The 17204-nt window shown below is 45.7% G+C and overlaps 2 protein-coding genes across 4 annotated transcripts; one reads left to right on the top strand and one right to left on the bottom strand.

Annotated features, from left to right (window-relative positions):
* The first annotated feature begins 887 nt into the window (after window positions 1-887).
* On the top strand, window positions 888-13039 carry DEDD (death effector domain containing). Of its 2 annotated transcripts, XM_006861662.1 has the most exons (7): window positions 888-924; window positions 2630-2662; window positions 10680-10866; window positions 10996-11068; window positions 11266-11373; window positions 11667-11813; window positions 12550-13004. In XM_006861662.1, the coding sequence occupies exons 3-7, from the start codon at window positions 10744-10746 to the stop codon at window positions 12924-12926; spliced, it is 828 nt and encodes a 275-aa protein (XP_006861724.1). In that variant the 5' UTR covers window positions 888-924; window positions 2630-2662; window positions 10680-10743; the 3' UTR covers window positions 12927-13004. The 2 variants fall into 2 exon arrangements, with proteins under 2 accessions (XP_006861724.1, XP_006861723.1); XM_006861661.1 differs by lacking the exons at window positions 888-924; window positions 2630-2662 and having other exon boundaries at window positions 10694-11068; window positions 12550-13039.
* NIT1 (nitrilase 1) lies at window positions 10570-17163 on the bottom strand. Of its 2 annotated transcripts, none has more exons than XM_006861664.1 (7): window positions 17135-17157; window positions 16476-16571; window positions 15700-15954; window positions 15486-15589; window positions 15130-15263; window positions 14855-14980; window positions 10570-11065 (listed from the first exon to the last, which is right to left on the bottom strand). In XM_006861664.1, coding segments are annotated over exons 1-7 (732 nt in total). In that variant the 5' UTR covers window positions 17137-17157; the 3' UTR covers window positions 10570-11050. The 2 variants fall into 2 exon arrangements, with proteins under 2 accessions (XP_006861726.1, XP_006861725.1); XM_006861663.1 differs by lacking the exon at window positions 10570-11065 and adding an exon at window positions 14319-14597 and having other exon boundaries at window positions 17135-17163.
* Window positions 17164-17204: the final 41 nt, after the last annotated feature.

Raw genomic sequence — 17204 nt, 5'->3', positions numbered from 1 at the left:
TCCCCATGAGAAGACCAACGATGTTTCTAAAACGCAAGCATGATTGTTCACACTTCTGCAAAGACTCGCCAGACGTTTCAAGGCTTTTAGGATGAAATCGATTCATCATCTGCAAGGCACTGAGTGATTGGCCCCTGCCTATCTAACAGGCCTAATTGATTACCTTTCTCTTAGCCACACCAGGTTTCTGCAGATCCAGAACGAGCCCGAATCCCCAACCCCCCGTAATCCTTTAGGATTCGGCTCAAGCGACACTTCCTTTAGAAAGTCAAAGCGCAAAGACCAACGAAGAAAGAATGAAATCCGTGAGCACAGGAGCAGCGTTTTTCACTCCGGACCCGGTTTACAGAACGTCCGGGTTACCAGGAAGTTCAGCACAAAGGTCAACTCCAGATCTTGAACCTTCCCCGAAAGATCGCGGATTCACTCGACGATTCCGCCCTTTTGCGGCATGGCTGCCGGTCCCAGTCTCTCACTGAGTCTTGAAGTCAACAGCAGTCAGCTCTGGCGCCACCAACCTTTCCACACTTTAGAATGCCACCGTCTTCCCATTACTACGGCCCTGAAGCTGTCGTCAAGAAAAACCTGCGTTGCCAGCTTGCCCCAAAGCAAGATGTCTGCCAATCTCTATTTTCTCCTCCCAGAGTGAAGTTCTCCACTCCCCGTTTAATGCCGCTGCCAGGCTGCCCTCACCTAGCATGGCTGCCCCGACTCATTTCTCACTATAGTCTCGAAGCCACGGCTAACCGGCCAGGTTCCGGGAGGCGCTGCTCAGGATGCAGCCACCCCCGCCCGTCCCTCCCCTCCCCCACGCCCGCGGCGGCGGCGGCGGCGGCGCCTGGAGCCCGGATGCGGCGCCGCGAGACAGGCCCGGGAGAGCGGCGCGGATGGATCCAACATGGCTGCGCCGTGCCTGAGTCGAGAGTGAGGCGACGGGGCGGCCGGAGTGGGGAGGGGGAGTCGTGCGGGACGGGGCGGGGCCGGGCGGGGCCGCGAAGGGCTTGGGGAAGGAAAGTGGAGGGGGAGGCGGTGGCGACGTCCAGCCTGAGAACCTCCAGCGAAGGAGGTGACGGGACGCTGCGAGATGGGGGAGGGGAGCAGCCGAGGGGGGCGTGCGGGGGAGATGGCAACTGTGGGAGAGGGCAGGGGTCGAGGCGGAGGAGTGGGGCCGGGAGGAGGGGCGTAAACAAGGGCCGAGGCTGGGCCGGGCTAGGGGTATAAGAGAGGCCGAGGTGGGGAGTAGGACTGCGATCCGGACGGATTGAGGGGTAGGACCGGAGGGGTGAGGCTGAGGGTGTGAAGGGGAAAGGGGGCTTGTGGCATGTGGTTGGAGGGTGCGTTGGACTGTTGTGTGCGGGGGGGGCGGGAGGGGGTGTTGTTTTGTGGGAAAGGTGAGAATGGGACCTGAGACGTTTGGGAGAAGGTTTTGAAAGTGTTAAATTGCTGGGAGGGGGAAGGGCTGAGGGTAGAATTTGGGTAGAAAGGCAGAGAAAGGAGGTTTGGGGAAAAGAGATTGTCGGTGTGACGAGGTAATGGAGAAAGTGAGGGACTGGGAGGAAAGTTTGGGAAGAGGCGGAATGGGCTGGGAGACAGGACAGTAGAGCTACACGGTTGATAGAGGTTCAGGGGTTTCCCTTTCCTCTGTGGAAAGAAAGGAAGGACAAGAGTTAAGCTTCATCAGTTGCAGCCAATTCTAATTGCCAGGCCCTTAGCTTTTAATAGGGTGGGAAGAGCAGAAGGGAATGGTCATGTGAGTTTGGAGAATTGGGGTTGGATGAGGGTTCAATTGAATTTGCTTACTAAAGGCTCCCTAGCTTATTGCTCCCTTGTTTTTCCTGGTTACAAAAAGAGGGGGGAAGAAGTAAAGGACTTTTTCTAGTTTTTAGCAATTAGTAAAGCAAGAATGGGGAAACAGCTATGACTATGTTTGAGTCTATGGAAGGCTGAAGAGGACAACAGAAAAGGCAGGGTGTTTGGTATCCAGGGAGCCAAGTTAAATAAATGAGTGCTTTAGTTTCCAGACCCTTCTTTTACTTTTTTAAGTGCTAGAAAGTGGAGTGGGTCTGTATGCACATACAGAGAAAAGTTCCCTGGTGAAATGTGGATGTATGAGTGGATGCTGCCCAGTGGATTATTTTGTTCTCACTGTGTGGTAGGTAATTGCAAAGGTAGAATTTGGAGGATAATTCAGGCTTGATGATGAGAAGAAAGTCACCTCTTTGTAAACACTTTCCTCCTAATTCTCTGAGGAAGGTGAAAGTAAACGTATTGTAACAAAATAGGTGGTCTCCTAAAGAATCCAGGGGGAAGGTGAGAAAGATCCAGAAGGTAAATTGGTTTTTCCAAAAGTTGTTGAATTTGGGACCTTTCAACAGGAATTTCTTGGAATTGGTATTATTTTCTGCAAGTGAATAGAAAGTTAGGGAAGCCTGGGGATTTTGATATGAGTGAATTCTCTCACTGAGCTTAAAGTATATCATTTTAGTCAAAATGTCTAGGCTTGTCTGTATTTTTGCAACTGAGATTGACTAACTCTTTGGGCCTTTGAGGGTTCAAAGGAAAGCTTGATCATTGACTTTTTTCCCCCCTCATTCTTTTGTTTTGCTGCTGGATTTGAACCTTGTGCTAGGAAGAGACCTGGGAAATTAAGTTTCTTGCAGAGGTAAGTCTGGAACTTTTTATTGTTTGCAAACAATGGAAGGAAAAGGAAATGGCATAAGAAATGCATTGGGGTTGAGCCCAGAAACATGTAGATGCCAGGGAAAATGAATTTTCACCTATCCAGCTGATAAGTGCATGAGGCACACAGTTACTGTCTCTTTAGGTAACTGAAGATAGGAGAGATAGGAGAAGGGAAATTAGGTGTCTGGGGCAAACTGTCAGTTTTAGTTTGTTATTATCTTAATCTTCTTGGTCAGCTCTGAGAGAAACATTTTAACATATGGAACATTGTGCAGTATCTACTAAATGTTGCCCCTTGGAGGGTTATTTAGGCACCTTCCATGAGAAGACTTTTCCTTTCGCTTACTCTTCTTCCACTTGTTCAGAGTTCCTGGAATCCTTCTTTTGAAAACATAATATGTAATTCTGACTCCCAGATATTTGGTTACGTTTTCCTAGTCCCACCAGTAAGAAAGCTTGGTATGTACTCTTAACCAGTTTTACGATTTTCCATGTTGTTTTTAAGACGTCACTCTTCTAGTTCTTCTACATGAATTTCCTCTAAGGGCTTCTACGAGTGTCAGATACCTTTTAGTTCTCCCATGAAAATATAGGTATCACCTCTGGTTTGGATGAGACTGGACTCTGTTTGAAAGTGGAATTTTAACAGAGCGTGATCAATCAAGAGGAAGTCTTGAAGGTAAATAGTGGACTTCAAAAAGTTCATGGAAAAATTCCATTATCTTTTCATTCATTTTTTTCCTTCAACTTTTTGAAGCCTCCTTGTACAAATTGACTATCAATTGTCTGTTGGCTGACTTGGGCCACCCTAAAGAAAAAAACAAAACTACCACTCAAGGAAATGCAGCCTTTTATCAGAATTAATAATTATTCTTGGAGAACTCTAGAGAGGGACCTGCATTTTAGCATGGAGGTCAGACAAGCCAGCAGGATCAGAACTTTCTTTACTGATGTGTATATGATAGTGTTTCAGGCATCAACATTTAGAAGTTCTTTCTAATTTGCTCTTCAGAGAGTTATATTGCCTTCACTGCCCCAAGACCTTTCATTGAGGATCTCTGCATAATTTAAGCTGAGTTCTCTTGCCTCACTTTCACAGAAAATTGGCTATACTTTGTTTAGGAGGAAGTTGGTCACATTTTTTAGTGCTTCAGTTAGATTCCTGGAATCCTGTCTGTGTTGCTAAGTGAGTGAATTCACCATTTTAGAGGATAATTTAAATGGAGCGGGCTGCTGATTAGCCTGCATGGCAGCCTCCTGACATTTCTTGGGAAACTATACTTCTAAGTTCTACATTATTGCATAAACAGTTTAAGTTTGATCAACAACATAAAAAGGAAGGGTTTGCTATGGGTTTCGTTTCAGGACTTTAAAGGTAGTTCCAAGGGTTAAGTGCAGGATCTTTTGATAAGTCTGATCTTTTGCAGAGGTTGGCATTATCTCTTATCCTCACATAGATCCATAGTGAACTAGGTCAAAATAGACCTCCTGGAGTGAGACAAGGGAGTGTAGCCCTGTAACTGCTGTTCACCTGAATGGCAACAACAAGTGAAGAAGTCTGGGATGAACCACCTTAGTGTTAGTTGAATTTGTGAGTTAAAATGAGCCTAAGCTCTGGTAGCGTAGTGGTTACGAATCGGGCTGCGAACCTTAAGGTCAGCAGTTCGAAACTACCAGCCGCTCCGCGGGAGAAAGATGAGGCTTTCTACTCCCGTAAGGATTTACACCCTCGGAAACCCTGTACAGGGTCGCTCTGGGTCGGAACCGACTCGACGGCACTTAACAACAACATGTCTTAACTGGCTTTTTCTTTTCTTCTGGAATAATGCTTGATGAGTTGAGATGGTGGTGGTGGTTATGTGCTGTGGAGTCGGTTCCGACTCATAGCGACCATGCACAGGGTTTCTGAGGCTGTAAATCGTTACGGGAGCAGAAAGCCTCATCTTTCTCCTGCAGAACAGCTGGTAGTTTTGAACTGCTGACCTTAAGATTTGCAGCCCAATTCGTAACAAGTACACTACCAGCGCTCCTTGATGAGTTGGGGTGGTTGTTGTTAGTGCTGTCGAGCGGATTCTGACCCAGGATAGGGTTTCCAAGGAGCAGCTGGTGAGCTTGAACCGCCTATCTTGCAGTTCAAACGGCTTTGCAGTCTGGCGCATTAACCCACAGCGCCACACCAGGACTCCGATGAGTTGGGGTAGGAGGTTCCTCCTCCAGATCTAGGGTAGAATGTGCTATGCTTTCTCCTTTTTGACCCTTCATCCTGCTCCACCTTATAGAATAAGGTTTCTCATTCTTGGTAATATTGCCATTTTGAACATTTGGACCTATCGAGAGTTGTTGAGTGCATTGTAGAAGTTTAGCAACATCTCTGGCCTCTACTCACTACATGCCAGTGGAAGTACTGCCTCCCATCTCCCAAAATTATGACAATCAAAAAGGTCTCCCTGGTTGAGAATCACTAATCTTAAAGCTCTAATACCTTAAATGATCCAACCTGAGATCTAGGTTAAGGAGCCTCGGTGGCACCATGGATAAGAGCTCATCTGCTAACCTTTGGTGGCTTAAACCCAACAGCTGCTCTGCAGGAATACTATGTGGTAGTCTATTTAAAAGATTTGAAACTCTCTGGGGCAATTCTACTAGATGTCCTGTGGCCTCTTTGTGAGTCAGAATCCATGGGACAGCAGTGGGTTTGTATTTTTGCCCTCCCTGAAATTAACCCTCAGGGGACTGAAACCTCTTGTAGAATTGCATCCATTGATTTTGTAATCCTGTGCCATCCCATATTTTTCAGAAGCCAGATACAGGGATGTTATGTTTTTAAGTGTCATCGGTTCCAACTCTTAGCGAACCTGTACAAGGTTTCTGAGGAGTGGCTGGTGGGTTTGTACAGCTGACCTTTTAGTTCAAACTGACCTTGTGATTCAGTGCTTACCCTACAGCACCACAGTAGGACTCCAGATATAGGTATATATAGATATATAAATGTTTCTTTATTTTCTTGGCTTTAGCCAGGACAACCTGCTCTTCTGATTGATCGAATGTGAAACCAGCCCATCTGCTTTCTCTGGAATGCTCATAATCAACAGCTGGCCAAAGGGAACAGGTGGGATAGGAAACAAGAAGTATGTAGGGGCTCTAAAGAGGCTCACTTTTCTCATGTTGCCAGCAACGAGCAAGAAGTTATTTTCCTTTAGCCCCCTCCGTTTGCACCCTGTGATAGCAAGAGAAATAAGAGAGGAAGGGAAAAGGAAAACCAGTCTACAGTTGAATAGCTATTTCCCATGCTTTGGGTGGGGCATCTGGGCTCTCAAAACTAGGTATAAAGCTTCACTCAGTTCACAATAAAAAGTTTAAAAAACAAACAAAAAACTAGATATAGGTTGTATTTTCTTTCCACATACCAGAACCCACGGTATGGGACTAAGTGATTCCAAGGTTGTAAAAATAGTGGCATCAGGGTGTATGGCCTCCTCTCACTTCAGGAGAGAGAGAAGAGAGGATCACCAGCAGCATATCAGGCTAAGGTGGATACCTGCGAATTGGAAGTCAGACATACCTCCTCTCTTCAATCTTTTTACCAGCCATCCCTCCATGGCTCTCTGCTTCTCTACTGATACAGTGGCCACATAGAACTCAGAGACTGCATTCCCAGTTATTAGGTTTATTAGGGAAGTAACAGGTTGTAATGCATGTGAAAATAGGACAATGAATAAGGACCACAGAAGAATTGACGCATTTGAATTATGGTGTTAGAGAGTAATGTTAAAAGTACCATGGACTGTCAGAAGAATAAACAAATCTGTCTTGGAAGAAGTGCAGCCAGATTCTCTTTAGACACCAGGATGGCAAGATTTTGTCTCTCAGACTTTGGACATGTTATCAAGAGGGACCAGTCCTTGGAGAAAAATACCATGCTTGGTAAAATGGAGGGTCAGTGAAAAGAGGAAAACCGCCAACCAGATAGATTGACACGAAGGCAGCAGCAGTGGGCTCAAACGTCACAATTGTGAAGATGGTGCAAGACTGGGCAGAATTTCATTCTGTTGTGTGTAGGGTTGTTATGAACCGAAACTGACTCAAGGGCACCTAACAACAACAGGTTGTAATTGAGGATCAGGAATGACTCCGGATATAGTTCTTTGATCAGGACAGCCTCTTCACATCCATTCCTGCAGGCAGGCCTTTCTCAGACTCTGGCCTTGGCAACTCCTATGCTCAGGCAAATGTTATAAAGTTTTTTAGTTCCGCCAATAAATGCCCAGAGGCATCCTACTCTGCCAGTTAACCTCAGCCCAAAGATGATCAGTCTCTCACTCCATGAGTTGGCAAGCCTAGCTTAGTCACCAAGTGCCTAGAGGTACCTGCAAGCACCAGAAGCCTCCTGCCTGAAGGCAATCTGCTCTTTTGCTGCCTTGGTCAGTATATCCACTGTGGTAGCCTCACTATGTGAGTCAAGCCCAACACGCTGGCTTGTGCTGGTCTCCTAGTTCTGCTGCCACCATTTCTCTATCACTGCTTCTCGCTGTCTTGCACTGTCTCTGTTGTTAAGCTTTCTCCCTCTCACACTTGGTCTCTGTCTTCTTAGTTCAAAGGACGTGACGTGCTTCACTCCTGTCTCTTCTTGGTGGTAGTGAGGTTCCCCTGTACTCAGGGATTGGTTCTCTTTTAAGCGTAGTTTTTGTTGTCATATGCCATTATGTCAGTTCCAACTCACAGCAACCCTGGATAGGATTTCCAAGGAACGGCTGGTGAGTTTGAACCATTGACCTTATGGTTCAAACTGACCTTATGGTTGAGTGTTTATTTTACAGTTCCATACCAGGACTAGTGGAATGGCAAAACTGACCAGTTTCCTCCTTAGGGTTCTATAACCATATTGTCATGGTCCCAATGGCACATAACCACCATCACTACCACCCAAACCCACCCCCACAAGGATTCCATGTACCTTATTTACATTCTTATTAGACTTCCCAATCCTTTTGCTAGGCCACAAGTATCTTATTTGCATAGAGTCACACAATCATCGTGTAGGAGTCACAAAGACTCTAACATGGCTATGGTGGTGGTTGTGTACCATCAAGTTGGTTCCCACTCATAGCAGCCCTGTATAGTGTTTCAGAGGCTGTAAATCTTTATGGAGCAGAAAGCCTCATCTTTTTCCCACAGAGCAGCTTCAAGATTTGAACTGTTGGCATTATGGTTAGCAGCCCAACTCACAGCCCTTGTTACCAGGGCTTCTCATAGCTGCTGCTGCTGTTAGAGGATCAGTGAAAAGACTTCCAGTGATCCTGAATTACAGCCTATTGTTACATGCCATCGAGTTGGTTCCGATTCATAGCGACCCTGTGTAGGATTTCCCAGAAGCAGCTGGTGGGTTTGAACTGCCAACTTGTGGTTTGTAGTCCAGTGCTGATCCTACAGCGCCATACCAGGAGTCCCCTCATATGGCTTCTTGTTGTTAGAGTGCCATCAAGTCAGTTTTGACTCATAACAACCTTATATAGGGTTTCTGAGGAATAGCTGGTGGGTTTGAACTGCCGATCTTGTGGTTCACAGTCCAGTGCTGATCCTACAGTGCCAAACTAGAAGTCCCCTCATATGGCTAGGAGGGTTATATTAAGTAAATCAGTACACTGTAAAGTATATGTTTCCCTTTTCTTTAGGAGATAAGCCTCTCAATATTTCTACCTTAGGTTTACTGAGGAAGAGCAGACCAGGTCCCATTTGCTCTTCAGCTTTCAGTACCCCTTGGCTCTTGGCTCTTCTGAAGTAGCTTATAATTTTATTCTCTTACCCTAGCCTCAGAGTCCTGATGTGGTGCTATAGGATATCACTGAGCTGCAAGGCTGGTTTGAACCTCAAGGTTGGCAGTTCATATCCACTAGCTGCTCCACCAGGGTCGCTATGAGTTGGAACTAACTTCATGGCATTTAACAACAACAACCTAGCCTCAGTTTTTCTTGGTGTGTATAAAATTGGCACAGCAAACTATCTTATTGTTGAGTGGGGTACTTTTAGGTTTCATAGCGTTGCAGTAGTTTTATAGAGTAGAGGAGGCTGTGGTTAGCCAGGCTATATGCATGGTCACTGAGTTGCGTGCATTTTTAATGGGACCCTCTCATTCTTGGACTTATGTGAGTTGGTTTCTTAATAAGAGTTCAACAACAGAGCTCTATTCATTGCTATGCACTAGGGATATCGAGATGAGTATGACTTAGTCTTTCTCCATGAGTAGTTTAATGTCAGCCTCTCTCCTTGAGTAGCTTAAGGTCTAATGGAATAATAAATGTACACATAATTCCAATACACCTTGATAGAGGCTTCAAAGGAAATATGCACAGGATTCCATCGGAACACAGAGACTCCTTTTCCCAGCATAGGGGTGTAGAGAATGCATTTTGAAAAAGGCATCTGAACTGATTCTTAAACAATGACTTTGAGTTAGCCAGGACATTTGCAGTAGAGGTGGAAAGATGGGGAAGGTTTGAGAAATATTTAGAAGTAGTATTAATAGGACTTTATTTACAATTGGGTGATTGGAAGTTGTGGTCAGATTATAGAGTAGTGTTGGGTACTATTGTCTGGCAGGGTCATAATACATGCGAGTGACTACAGTAGAGGTGACAGTTGCTTGACTTAAAGATTGCTTATTGGCTGCATCATTGACATTACCAATATCAAACCAGGAAGATGGAAGACCTTTGTAAATCAAATGCCAAATTATTTAATGAGTTAAAGGGTGGTGATTGGTCATTGACCAGGAATTGGTAAGTGGCAACCAAAAGGAAAGACTAGGAGGTAGTACACTCAAATGGTGTGAGCATCAAGAAAGTGCTAGTGGTGTAAGAGGATTATGAGAATTCAACATCGTTTAATAAAATGTTTTTTGGATTTAAGTTTTCAAGTTTGATTAATCTTAATGAACAGCTATGCTTCTGGACTTGGCAGGGTTGTATAAAAAATGAGGATACATTTGAAGAAAGATACTTTTTTGGGTTGTAGAGGTCAAGGATACAATGGGATTTTTTAAAGTTTTCCATACAATGGAAAAATATAATTAAAAGATAGTGTAATGTGTCTACTAACTTTTTGAACCCCTTCATATCTTTGAACTCTCTTTTACAACCATAAGGCTTTATAGTTTACAAAATGATTTTATATATTTTTCTCATTTGATTCTTAACTCTGAAAAGTAGGTTCTTTCATCCCTATTTTATAGAAGAGGATACTGAGACTTTGAAGCTAATGATTTGTTTAAGGTCACACAGCCAAACAGCTTTTTAATGATAGAATTGAAATTAGTTATAACAATAATGATTATCAGTTTCCCTATTGTCAGCCCCTAAGTACATCTGGAGGGAGCCCTGGAGGTACAATGATTAAATACTCAGCTACTAATCGAAAGTTTGATGATTTCTCACTCAGCAGAGCCTCAGACCTGGCAGTCTGCTTCCATAAAGATTATAACTTAGAAAACACTATGGGACAGGTCTGTTCTGTCCTATAGGGTTGCCGTGAGCTGTCATTAACTCGATGGCACACAGCAGCAACATTAGATGCCGCTACCATGTTGTTAGAGTGAAGAATGAATTCTTAACTTCCTCATAATATTGCATGTTTAGGAGGTAACTAGTTTAAAGGACAGAATTCTCCAAGGACCAACAGCAGTGTTTTTGGCATCAGGAGAAATATTCTGCCTAATATCTAATAGCAACTTTTGCTGAATATGTAGCACTAAAATTGCATGCAACATCCTCATTTAGAAGTGGCTATATTATGTGACTCCAGTGGAGTCTGGACTTAGAAGGCACCAGCTATTGGGTATGGGCAGAGAGCTTGAGGTCCATGATGTTTTCATTGTTTGTTATTTCATTGTTAATTTAGATACACTTTTAGCACTACACACTGTCAGGCATTGTGTTAGGCACTGGGATATAGGAATGAATAAGTCACTGAGTGGCTCACAGGTTCCTTTTCTATCTTTACAGTATAGTGGGGATTGCAGCTGCTGAGCAGGGATTCTGGAAAGCACTGCATACCTGAGCCCCCAGCATGGCGGGCTTAAAGCGGCAGGCAAGCCAGGTGTGGCCAGAAGAGCATGGTGAGCAGGAGCATGGGCTGTATAGCCTGCACCGCATGTTTGACATCGTGGGCACTCACCTGACACACAGAGATGTGCGCGTTCTTTCCTTCCTCTTTGTTGATGTCATTGATGACCACGAACGTGGTCTCATCCGAAATGGACGTGACTTCTTATTGGCGCTGGAGCGCCAGGGCCGCTGTGATGAGAGTAACTTTCGCCAGGTGCTGCAGCTGCTGCGCATCATCACTCGTCATGACCTGCTGCCCTACGTCACCCTCAAGAGGCGGCGGGCTGGTGAGGGTGCATTGGGGCTGGGACACTGGAATCAGGGAGACTTGGGGGCCAGGAGTGAGGAACATGAGTCCAAGGGGAGGAGGCCTTGACCCTGGGGAGTACCTAGGAGAAGAAATTATAAAGCCCGTTGTAGGGTTGGATTGGGAGGAGGAGGAATGTGTCTTTTCCTGAATGACTTCCCTCTATTACCCCTACAGTGTGCCCTGATCTTGTAGACAAGTATCTAGAGGAGACGTCAATACGCTATATGACCCCCAGAGCCCTCAGTGATCCAGAACCGAGACCTCCCCAGCCCCCCAAAACAGGTGAGATTTTTAATTCCCCTTAACATCCATGATCAAGAGGACATTAATCCCATTACATTCTCAGCTTTGCTTTCTTAAATGAAAAGATGCTTTCCCCTCACATCTAGCCTCACAAAAATCAGGTGAGGTCTTACTACTTCACTTAGCTCCTGTAATTACTCCTACCTTGTCAAGTCACATTATTGACAATGCTTTTAGTGCTAAATAGAAATTATTTATTCCTCAGTCCAAGAGAAGTATTTGAATTTGTGCTTTTACCTTTCTATCTCTTCTCCCCTTTATTCTCTGGTCAGTGCCTCCTCACTATCCTGTGGTGTGCTGCCCTACTTCAGGCCCCCAGATGTGTAGCAAGAGGCCAGCCCGAGGGAGAGCCACACTTGGGAGTCAGCGAAAACGCCGGAAGTCAGTGACACCAGATCCCAAGGAAAAACAGACATGTGGTGAGCAAATCCAAGGGTTTCAGAGGTGGAATAGACTTGAGGGGAAAAAGAAATACTTTCTAGGATACTGGGCTTTTTATGCTACTTAGTACAAGGATCACTTAGATTGTTGTTAGAAATGGAGGTTGAGTGGTGTGTCCAGAATTCCCCTCTATCTTTGTGGCGTATGTTTCAATTCTTCTTAGTTAATACTAGGTTATGATGTTAATGTTATGATGATAATATCCCTATTGTGGTGGTGGTGATGGTAGTTGTGTACCGTGGAACTGGTTCTGACTCATAGCAACCCTGTATAGGGCTTCTAAGGCTGTAAATCTTTATGGAAGCAGAAAATCTCATGTTTTTCCTGTGGAATGTCTGGTAGTTTCAAACTGCTGACCTTGAGGTTAGCAGCCCGACTCGTAATCTAATCACTGTGCTACCAGAACCAAGTCAGGATGGAGTATTAAAATAGTGAACTTCTGTGCCCATTAGGAATTGCTCTCCATTTAAGCCAGGTGCTACTTGTGAGTGATGGGAATAATGCTGTTCTGTGCATGTTCCATTTACGTGAATCCCCTACATTCAGGCAAGGATTCAGAGGTACCTAGAAAAAAACTAGTCCTGCACGTGAGGTTGAAAAGCTGTCAGATAATGCTCCCTACTTTGCTACTCTGCTGTTCTTTTCCATCTTCCAAACTTGTGCTATAAACTCATCCCTTGTTGTAACCTCTTTTCCCCATTCTCTTCCTCATAGATATCAGACTGCGGGTTCGGGCTGAATACTGCCAGCACGAGACTGCTCTGCAGGGCAATGTCTTCTCCAACAAGCAGGACCCACTTGAGCGCCAGTTTGAACGCTTTAACCAGGCCAACACCATCCTCAAATCCCGGGACCTGGGCTCCATCATCTGTGACATCAAGTTCTCTGAGCTCACCTACCTCGATGCATTCTGGCGCGACTACATCAATGGTTCATTATTAGAGGCACTTAAAGGTGTCTTTATCACAGACTCCCTCAAGCAGGCTGTGGGCCATGAAGCCATCAAGCTGCTGGTGAATGTGGACGAGGAGGACTATGAGCTGGGCCGACAGAAACTCCTGAGGAACTTGATGCTGCAAGCATTGCCCTGACCTTTCCCCTTCTCTCTGGGAACTATTTCCACCACCCACCTTTGGAGCTTACATACTGTTCTGGGGTTTGTTCTCTACCCTTCTAGTCACATCCCCTGCCTTTTTTGTTTTTTAAAAAAGGAAAAGACCAAGGAAAATGGAAGTGGTGTCCCTCACCTTTCCCTGCACCCACGTGCCTGGGTTTCCCCTTTGTTTCCCTTTTCCACTTACCCCCAATGTGTCTGTACAGCCACTTTACCGCTGAGCCGTAAGACAAATGCGTAGGGAGAAGAAACGTTCTATAGAACATAGTCTTTATAAGGGATTGAAGTGAACACTGCTTCCGGGTGCATTGAGGGGTTATCAATACTTCTGGCTTTATGAGGGCTCTTAAATTTCGTCTGAAAAACCAAAGGGCCTGTGAGTGAGTAAGGGAGCTATATGGAAGGCGGAACTCTGAAGTGTACTTTGGAGTTTAATCATCACCCTCTCCCAAATTACATAATTTTTAAAAAAAAAAGAAACAGAAGCTGTGGCCCTTTCCACTCTCTCCTGGCCTCTGGTGCTGCTCCTCTCTGCCTCCTCTCCTCCAGTCCAAGGCTTGAAACCTTTGCCTGGTGTGGCTCCTTCCTTTCTCTCCCTTGAAATTTCTTCCTGGTGTAGCTTCTTCCTTTTTCTTCCTTGGCAAACCCTCTTCAGGGGAGCAATAGGTGAGAGGACTGGGTCAGCCTAGTCACTCCTCCCAACTGTGATGAGTGTGTGTATACACATGCCACAGGGTAGATGGAGAAGAGGTTGCTGATTAAAACACACTCCCCCTGAAAAGGGGAAGGGGGAGTGTGGCATTTTCCTTCCATGTTAAAGTGAAAATAAATTAACATACCCTGCAGCCCTTTTCCCCTTTGCTTTCTTTTGACTTGAGCAAAGGGCATTATAGGTGGAAGTGAAGTAACTCAGTACCAACTCCTCCTTTTTACTTCCCCCTTCTCCAGCCCTTCTCGCAAGCTTGGGAGAATGGAGCTGGGATATGCACTGAGTGTTGCACTTTTATTTAGGTAGGGAGGCATGTTGAATAAAGCCAAGGAGGTCTACAACTAGAGCCCAGTCTAGCTGGTAAAATACCACCACCTCTTTCAACTCCAAAGGAGATATCCAACAGACTTTATGATGATTACATTTTTTTTCAATGCCAGTGATGCTCAGTCTTCAGCATAACTTCAGTTTTCAATGAAATAAAGTGACTAAAATTCCACCTTTCTGAAACTGAAATCTGAGCTCAGGTGAAAGTTTCTTCTTTCCCCAAAAGCTGAGCTTATGTTCCAGCAAGAGTTGAGGTCATCCAAGTGAGGGGAGCTGTGCCCAGGGCCTGCCCACAAGTTGCAGGAGTAGCAGGCCGCACTGGGGGTCTAACAAAAGTCAAAACATTTAAGACAGTGGGTGACCCAGATTGCCATAGAGGTCAGGCCTGCGGTGCTTTGACACAGGCAGATGGTGGCGTAACTGTCGCAAATAGTTAAGGTTGATTTGTGCAAGGCAGAGGCCTGGTCCATCAGAACAGCGGGCCACCACTGTTCCCCAGGGATCTACCACCATGCTGTGGCCGTAACTTGCTCTCTTCTCATGATGGTGCCCACACTGTGCTGCAGCCACTACATAGCACTGGGTTTCAATGGCCCGGGCCCGCAGCAACACCTGGGGGATGAGCAGAAGTGTGTTCACTTAACCACAAGCAGCAGCTAGTAAGTTAGAAATACAAAGTGAATGTTTCAGGCCAAATGTGTGACCCACCCTTTATGACCATTCTGATAATTGCCTAGGAAAAGTTAATTATTCTGTGACATATGAGAGCTAGACAACAGTCTGAAGAATGATCTTCAAAGGGAAGAAAATCTATATCAACTAGTAGGGCCAAGAAAGCAAACCCTTAGGTTTTGAATGTGTCTTCTTACCTCCCAATGGGCTGGGCCTGTTACAGTTCCAAAAGCTGAAGGGTAGGTAAGTATTTCAGCACCAGCCTGAGCCAATGCCAGAGAGAGTTCAGGGAACCGCATGTCATAGCAGACAGCTAGACCAATCTAGAATGAAAAATCGATTTAGTGTCCTGTTGGTCACAACATCTAGTTACAACCTGCTGCTCTACTCTTCAGGGCTTTCTGCCCTTTACTATCACTTTGAAAGTGTCTCCCCTCCCTCTTGTGCCTTTCATCCTCTTAACAACTCCCACCTTCCCGGCTGGTGTGCTGACAGGTGCCTCAAGACTGCACCCAGGCATGGTAGAGTTGCTTTCTTGCATGGGCCCCTGCCCTGGAAGCTCTACATCACACAGATGTGTCTTCCTGTAAGTGGCCACTACTGATCCTAGAGTAAAAGGGAGAAAGAATGATCGGTGTTGGCGCTCTAGAAGCCCAGCTTAGCTCATTTACTCAGTTCCAAAGGGAAGATGGTTTATAGACGAGGAACACGTACAAACATCCCTCAAAACCTGGCCCAAGGAAAGAGTAGAGAAACAGAATTCTGGAGATCTAAGTTGAGGCAGAAAGATCCTGGAGAGAGAGAAACTAAAAAGTTGTGGAGGCTCACCCTTGCTGTTAAGAAGCACATGACAATTGTAGATTTTCTGAGTCTGCTCCCAGTCTTGGCCACGCTCATGGAAACCACCCAAAGACAGCCAGAGTCCACATTCCCTGCGGGGGAGGGGACACTGGCAACTCTTCTCAAGGTTCTGTCTTTAGATCTGGCAATCCAGGGGTGCTGCCCAACAAAAACTACCTCTCCCTCCCCTTTTCCCTGATACCTGGCAAGCTGGGTATATTTTCCCAAAAGGTTTCCACCCAGTGGCTCAGACAGGTGTAGTGTCTCTGCAGAGTCCCGTGCTATGAAGTCAAATGCCTCAGGCAAGAAAGCCATGCAGGCACCCAGTCTGGCAGCCTCACGAACCAGTTCAGCACAAGTTTCAAAGTTTTGCTGCTTGTCTGGTGTCGATGTTATCTGGCACACGGCCACCAGGGGCAGTTTCCAGGAGGAGGTGGAGATGGCCATGGCTCTGGGTCTGTGAATGGCACAGACATGATTCTCAGATGTCTTAGCATGAGGGAACCCAAATTAAAGATAACGGGTTTAAATGGAGACAGGAAGGTTGGACTTCCTTTTATTCTGCTCTTATACTTACAATGACCTAGTCCTAGTGGGTTCACCTATCAAATATTCAGTGGTTGGTTAGCAACCCTGTGTCTCCCACCATCCATTCATTGAACATTAGCTGAGAACTATGTGAGAACTGGAGTCCTGATGTGACGCTGCATGATAATGCATTAAACTGCAAGGTTGGCAGTTCAAACTCACCAGCTGCTCTTTGGAAACCCTATACAGGCTTGCTATGAGTTATAACTGACGACATATAACAAGGTGAGTCCTGGTGAGGTGCTGTACCATAAGCACTGAACTGCTAATCACAAGGTTGGTGGTTCAAACCCCCCAGTTACTCCTTGAAATATACAGGTTCATTATGAGTTGGAACCGACTATAGAATTTAACATGTGCTATGCATTGAGGACACAACAAAAGGTTTACCTGCGTTGAACACCAAGTACTAAGAGTCGAGGTATCCAGAGTCCAGAACACAGGAGAGGGAGGAGCTGGCGACGAGGTCTGATGATGAAGGTCAGCCTGAAGAAGTTGAGAAATAAGGACACTAACCCCTTCTTGAAACAAAACATTTCTAGGATTCTACTTCTTCATTCTGTGAGGCTGAATCAGGGTCCTGCAGTAATCTCCCCTCCTCCCTAAGTCTTAAAAACAGTAATTATGGGCTACAGGAAGAGATGATCCAGTAGGGACGTGGTGGAAGGTGTTCTACTGGGTGCCAGATACTACGATTTACAGTGATGTCACATTATACTGAAGCCCTTTCGTCCGTCAAACGTTTCCGCGGTTCAAAAGTCATCTATGGGAAACTTCCTTGGTTTCCCCAAGCCTCTCAACCGTACATTGCACCTGCATAGTGTTAACCGACTAAACAGCACATTTCACCTTTTACCCAGGGAATCTCTGACGGGAAGTTCACCCTCCCTCGACCCGGCCACAAGAACTCAAATCCCAACGCGTGTCCCCATCTATACTCCAGTCAAACCGCCTCCCCCTCCTCTCCCAGGTGCAGCGCCTGTGTTGCACAAGTTAAAACATCGCAGGTGGAATTCACCGCGGCCAGCGGGATGGGAAATAAGTCCTACATGAAGATCCGGTCGAAACCACTCGCAGGACCCGAGGCACAGCCAACTCGAGTCACAGGAGCTGCGGGGC

Source organism: Chrysochloris asiatica, unplaced genomic scaffold (assembly GCF_000296735.1).
Source record: "Chrysochloris asiatica unplaced genomic scaffold, ChrAsi1.0 scaffold00042, whole genome shotgun sequence".
In the NCBI taxonomy this organism is placed as follows: Eukaryota; Metazoa; Chordata; class Mammalia; order Afrosoricida; family Chrysochloridae; genus Chrysochloris; species Chrysochloris asiatica.
The sequence above is the reverse complement of the archived record's forward strand: the minus strand, read 5'-3'. Positions and strand labels throughout refer to the sequence as shown.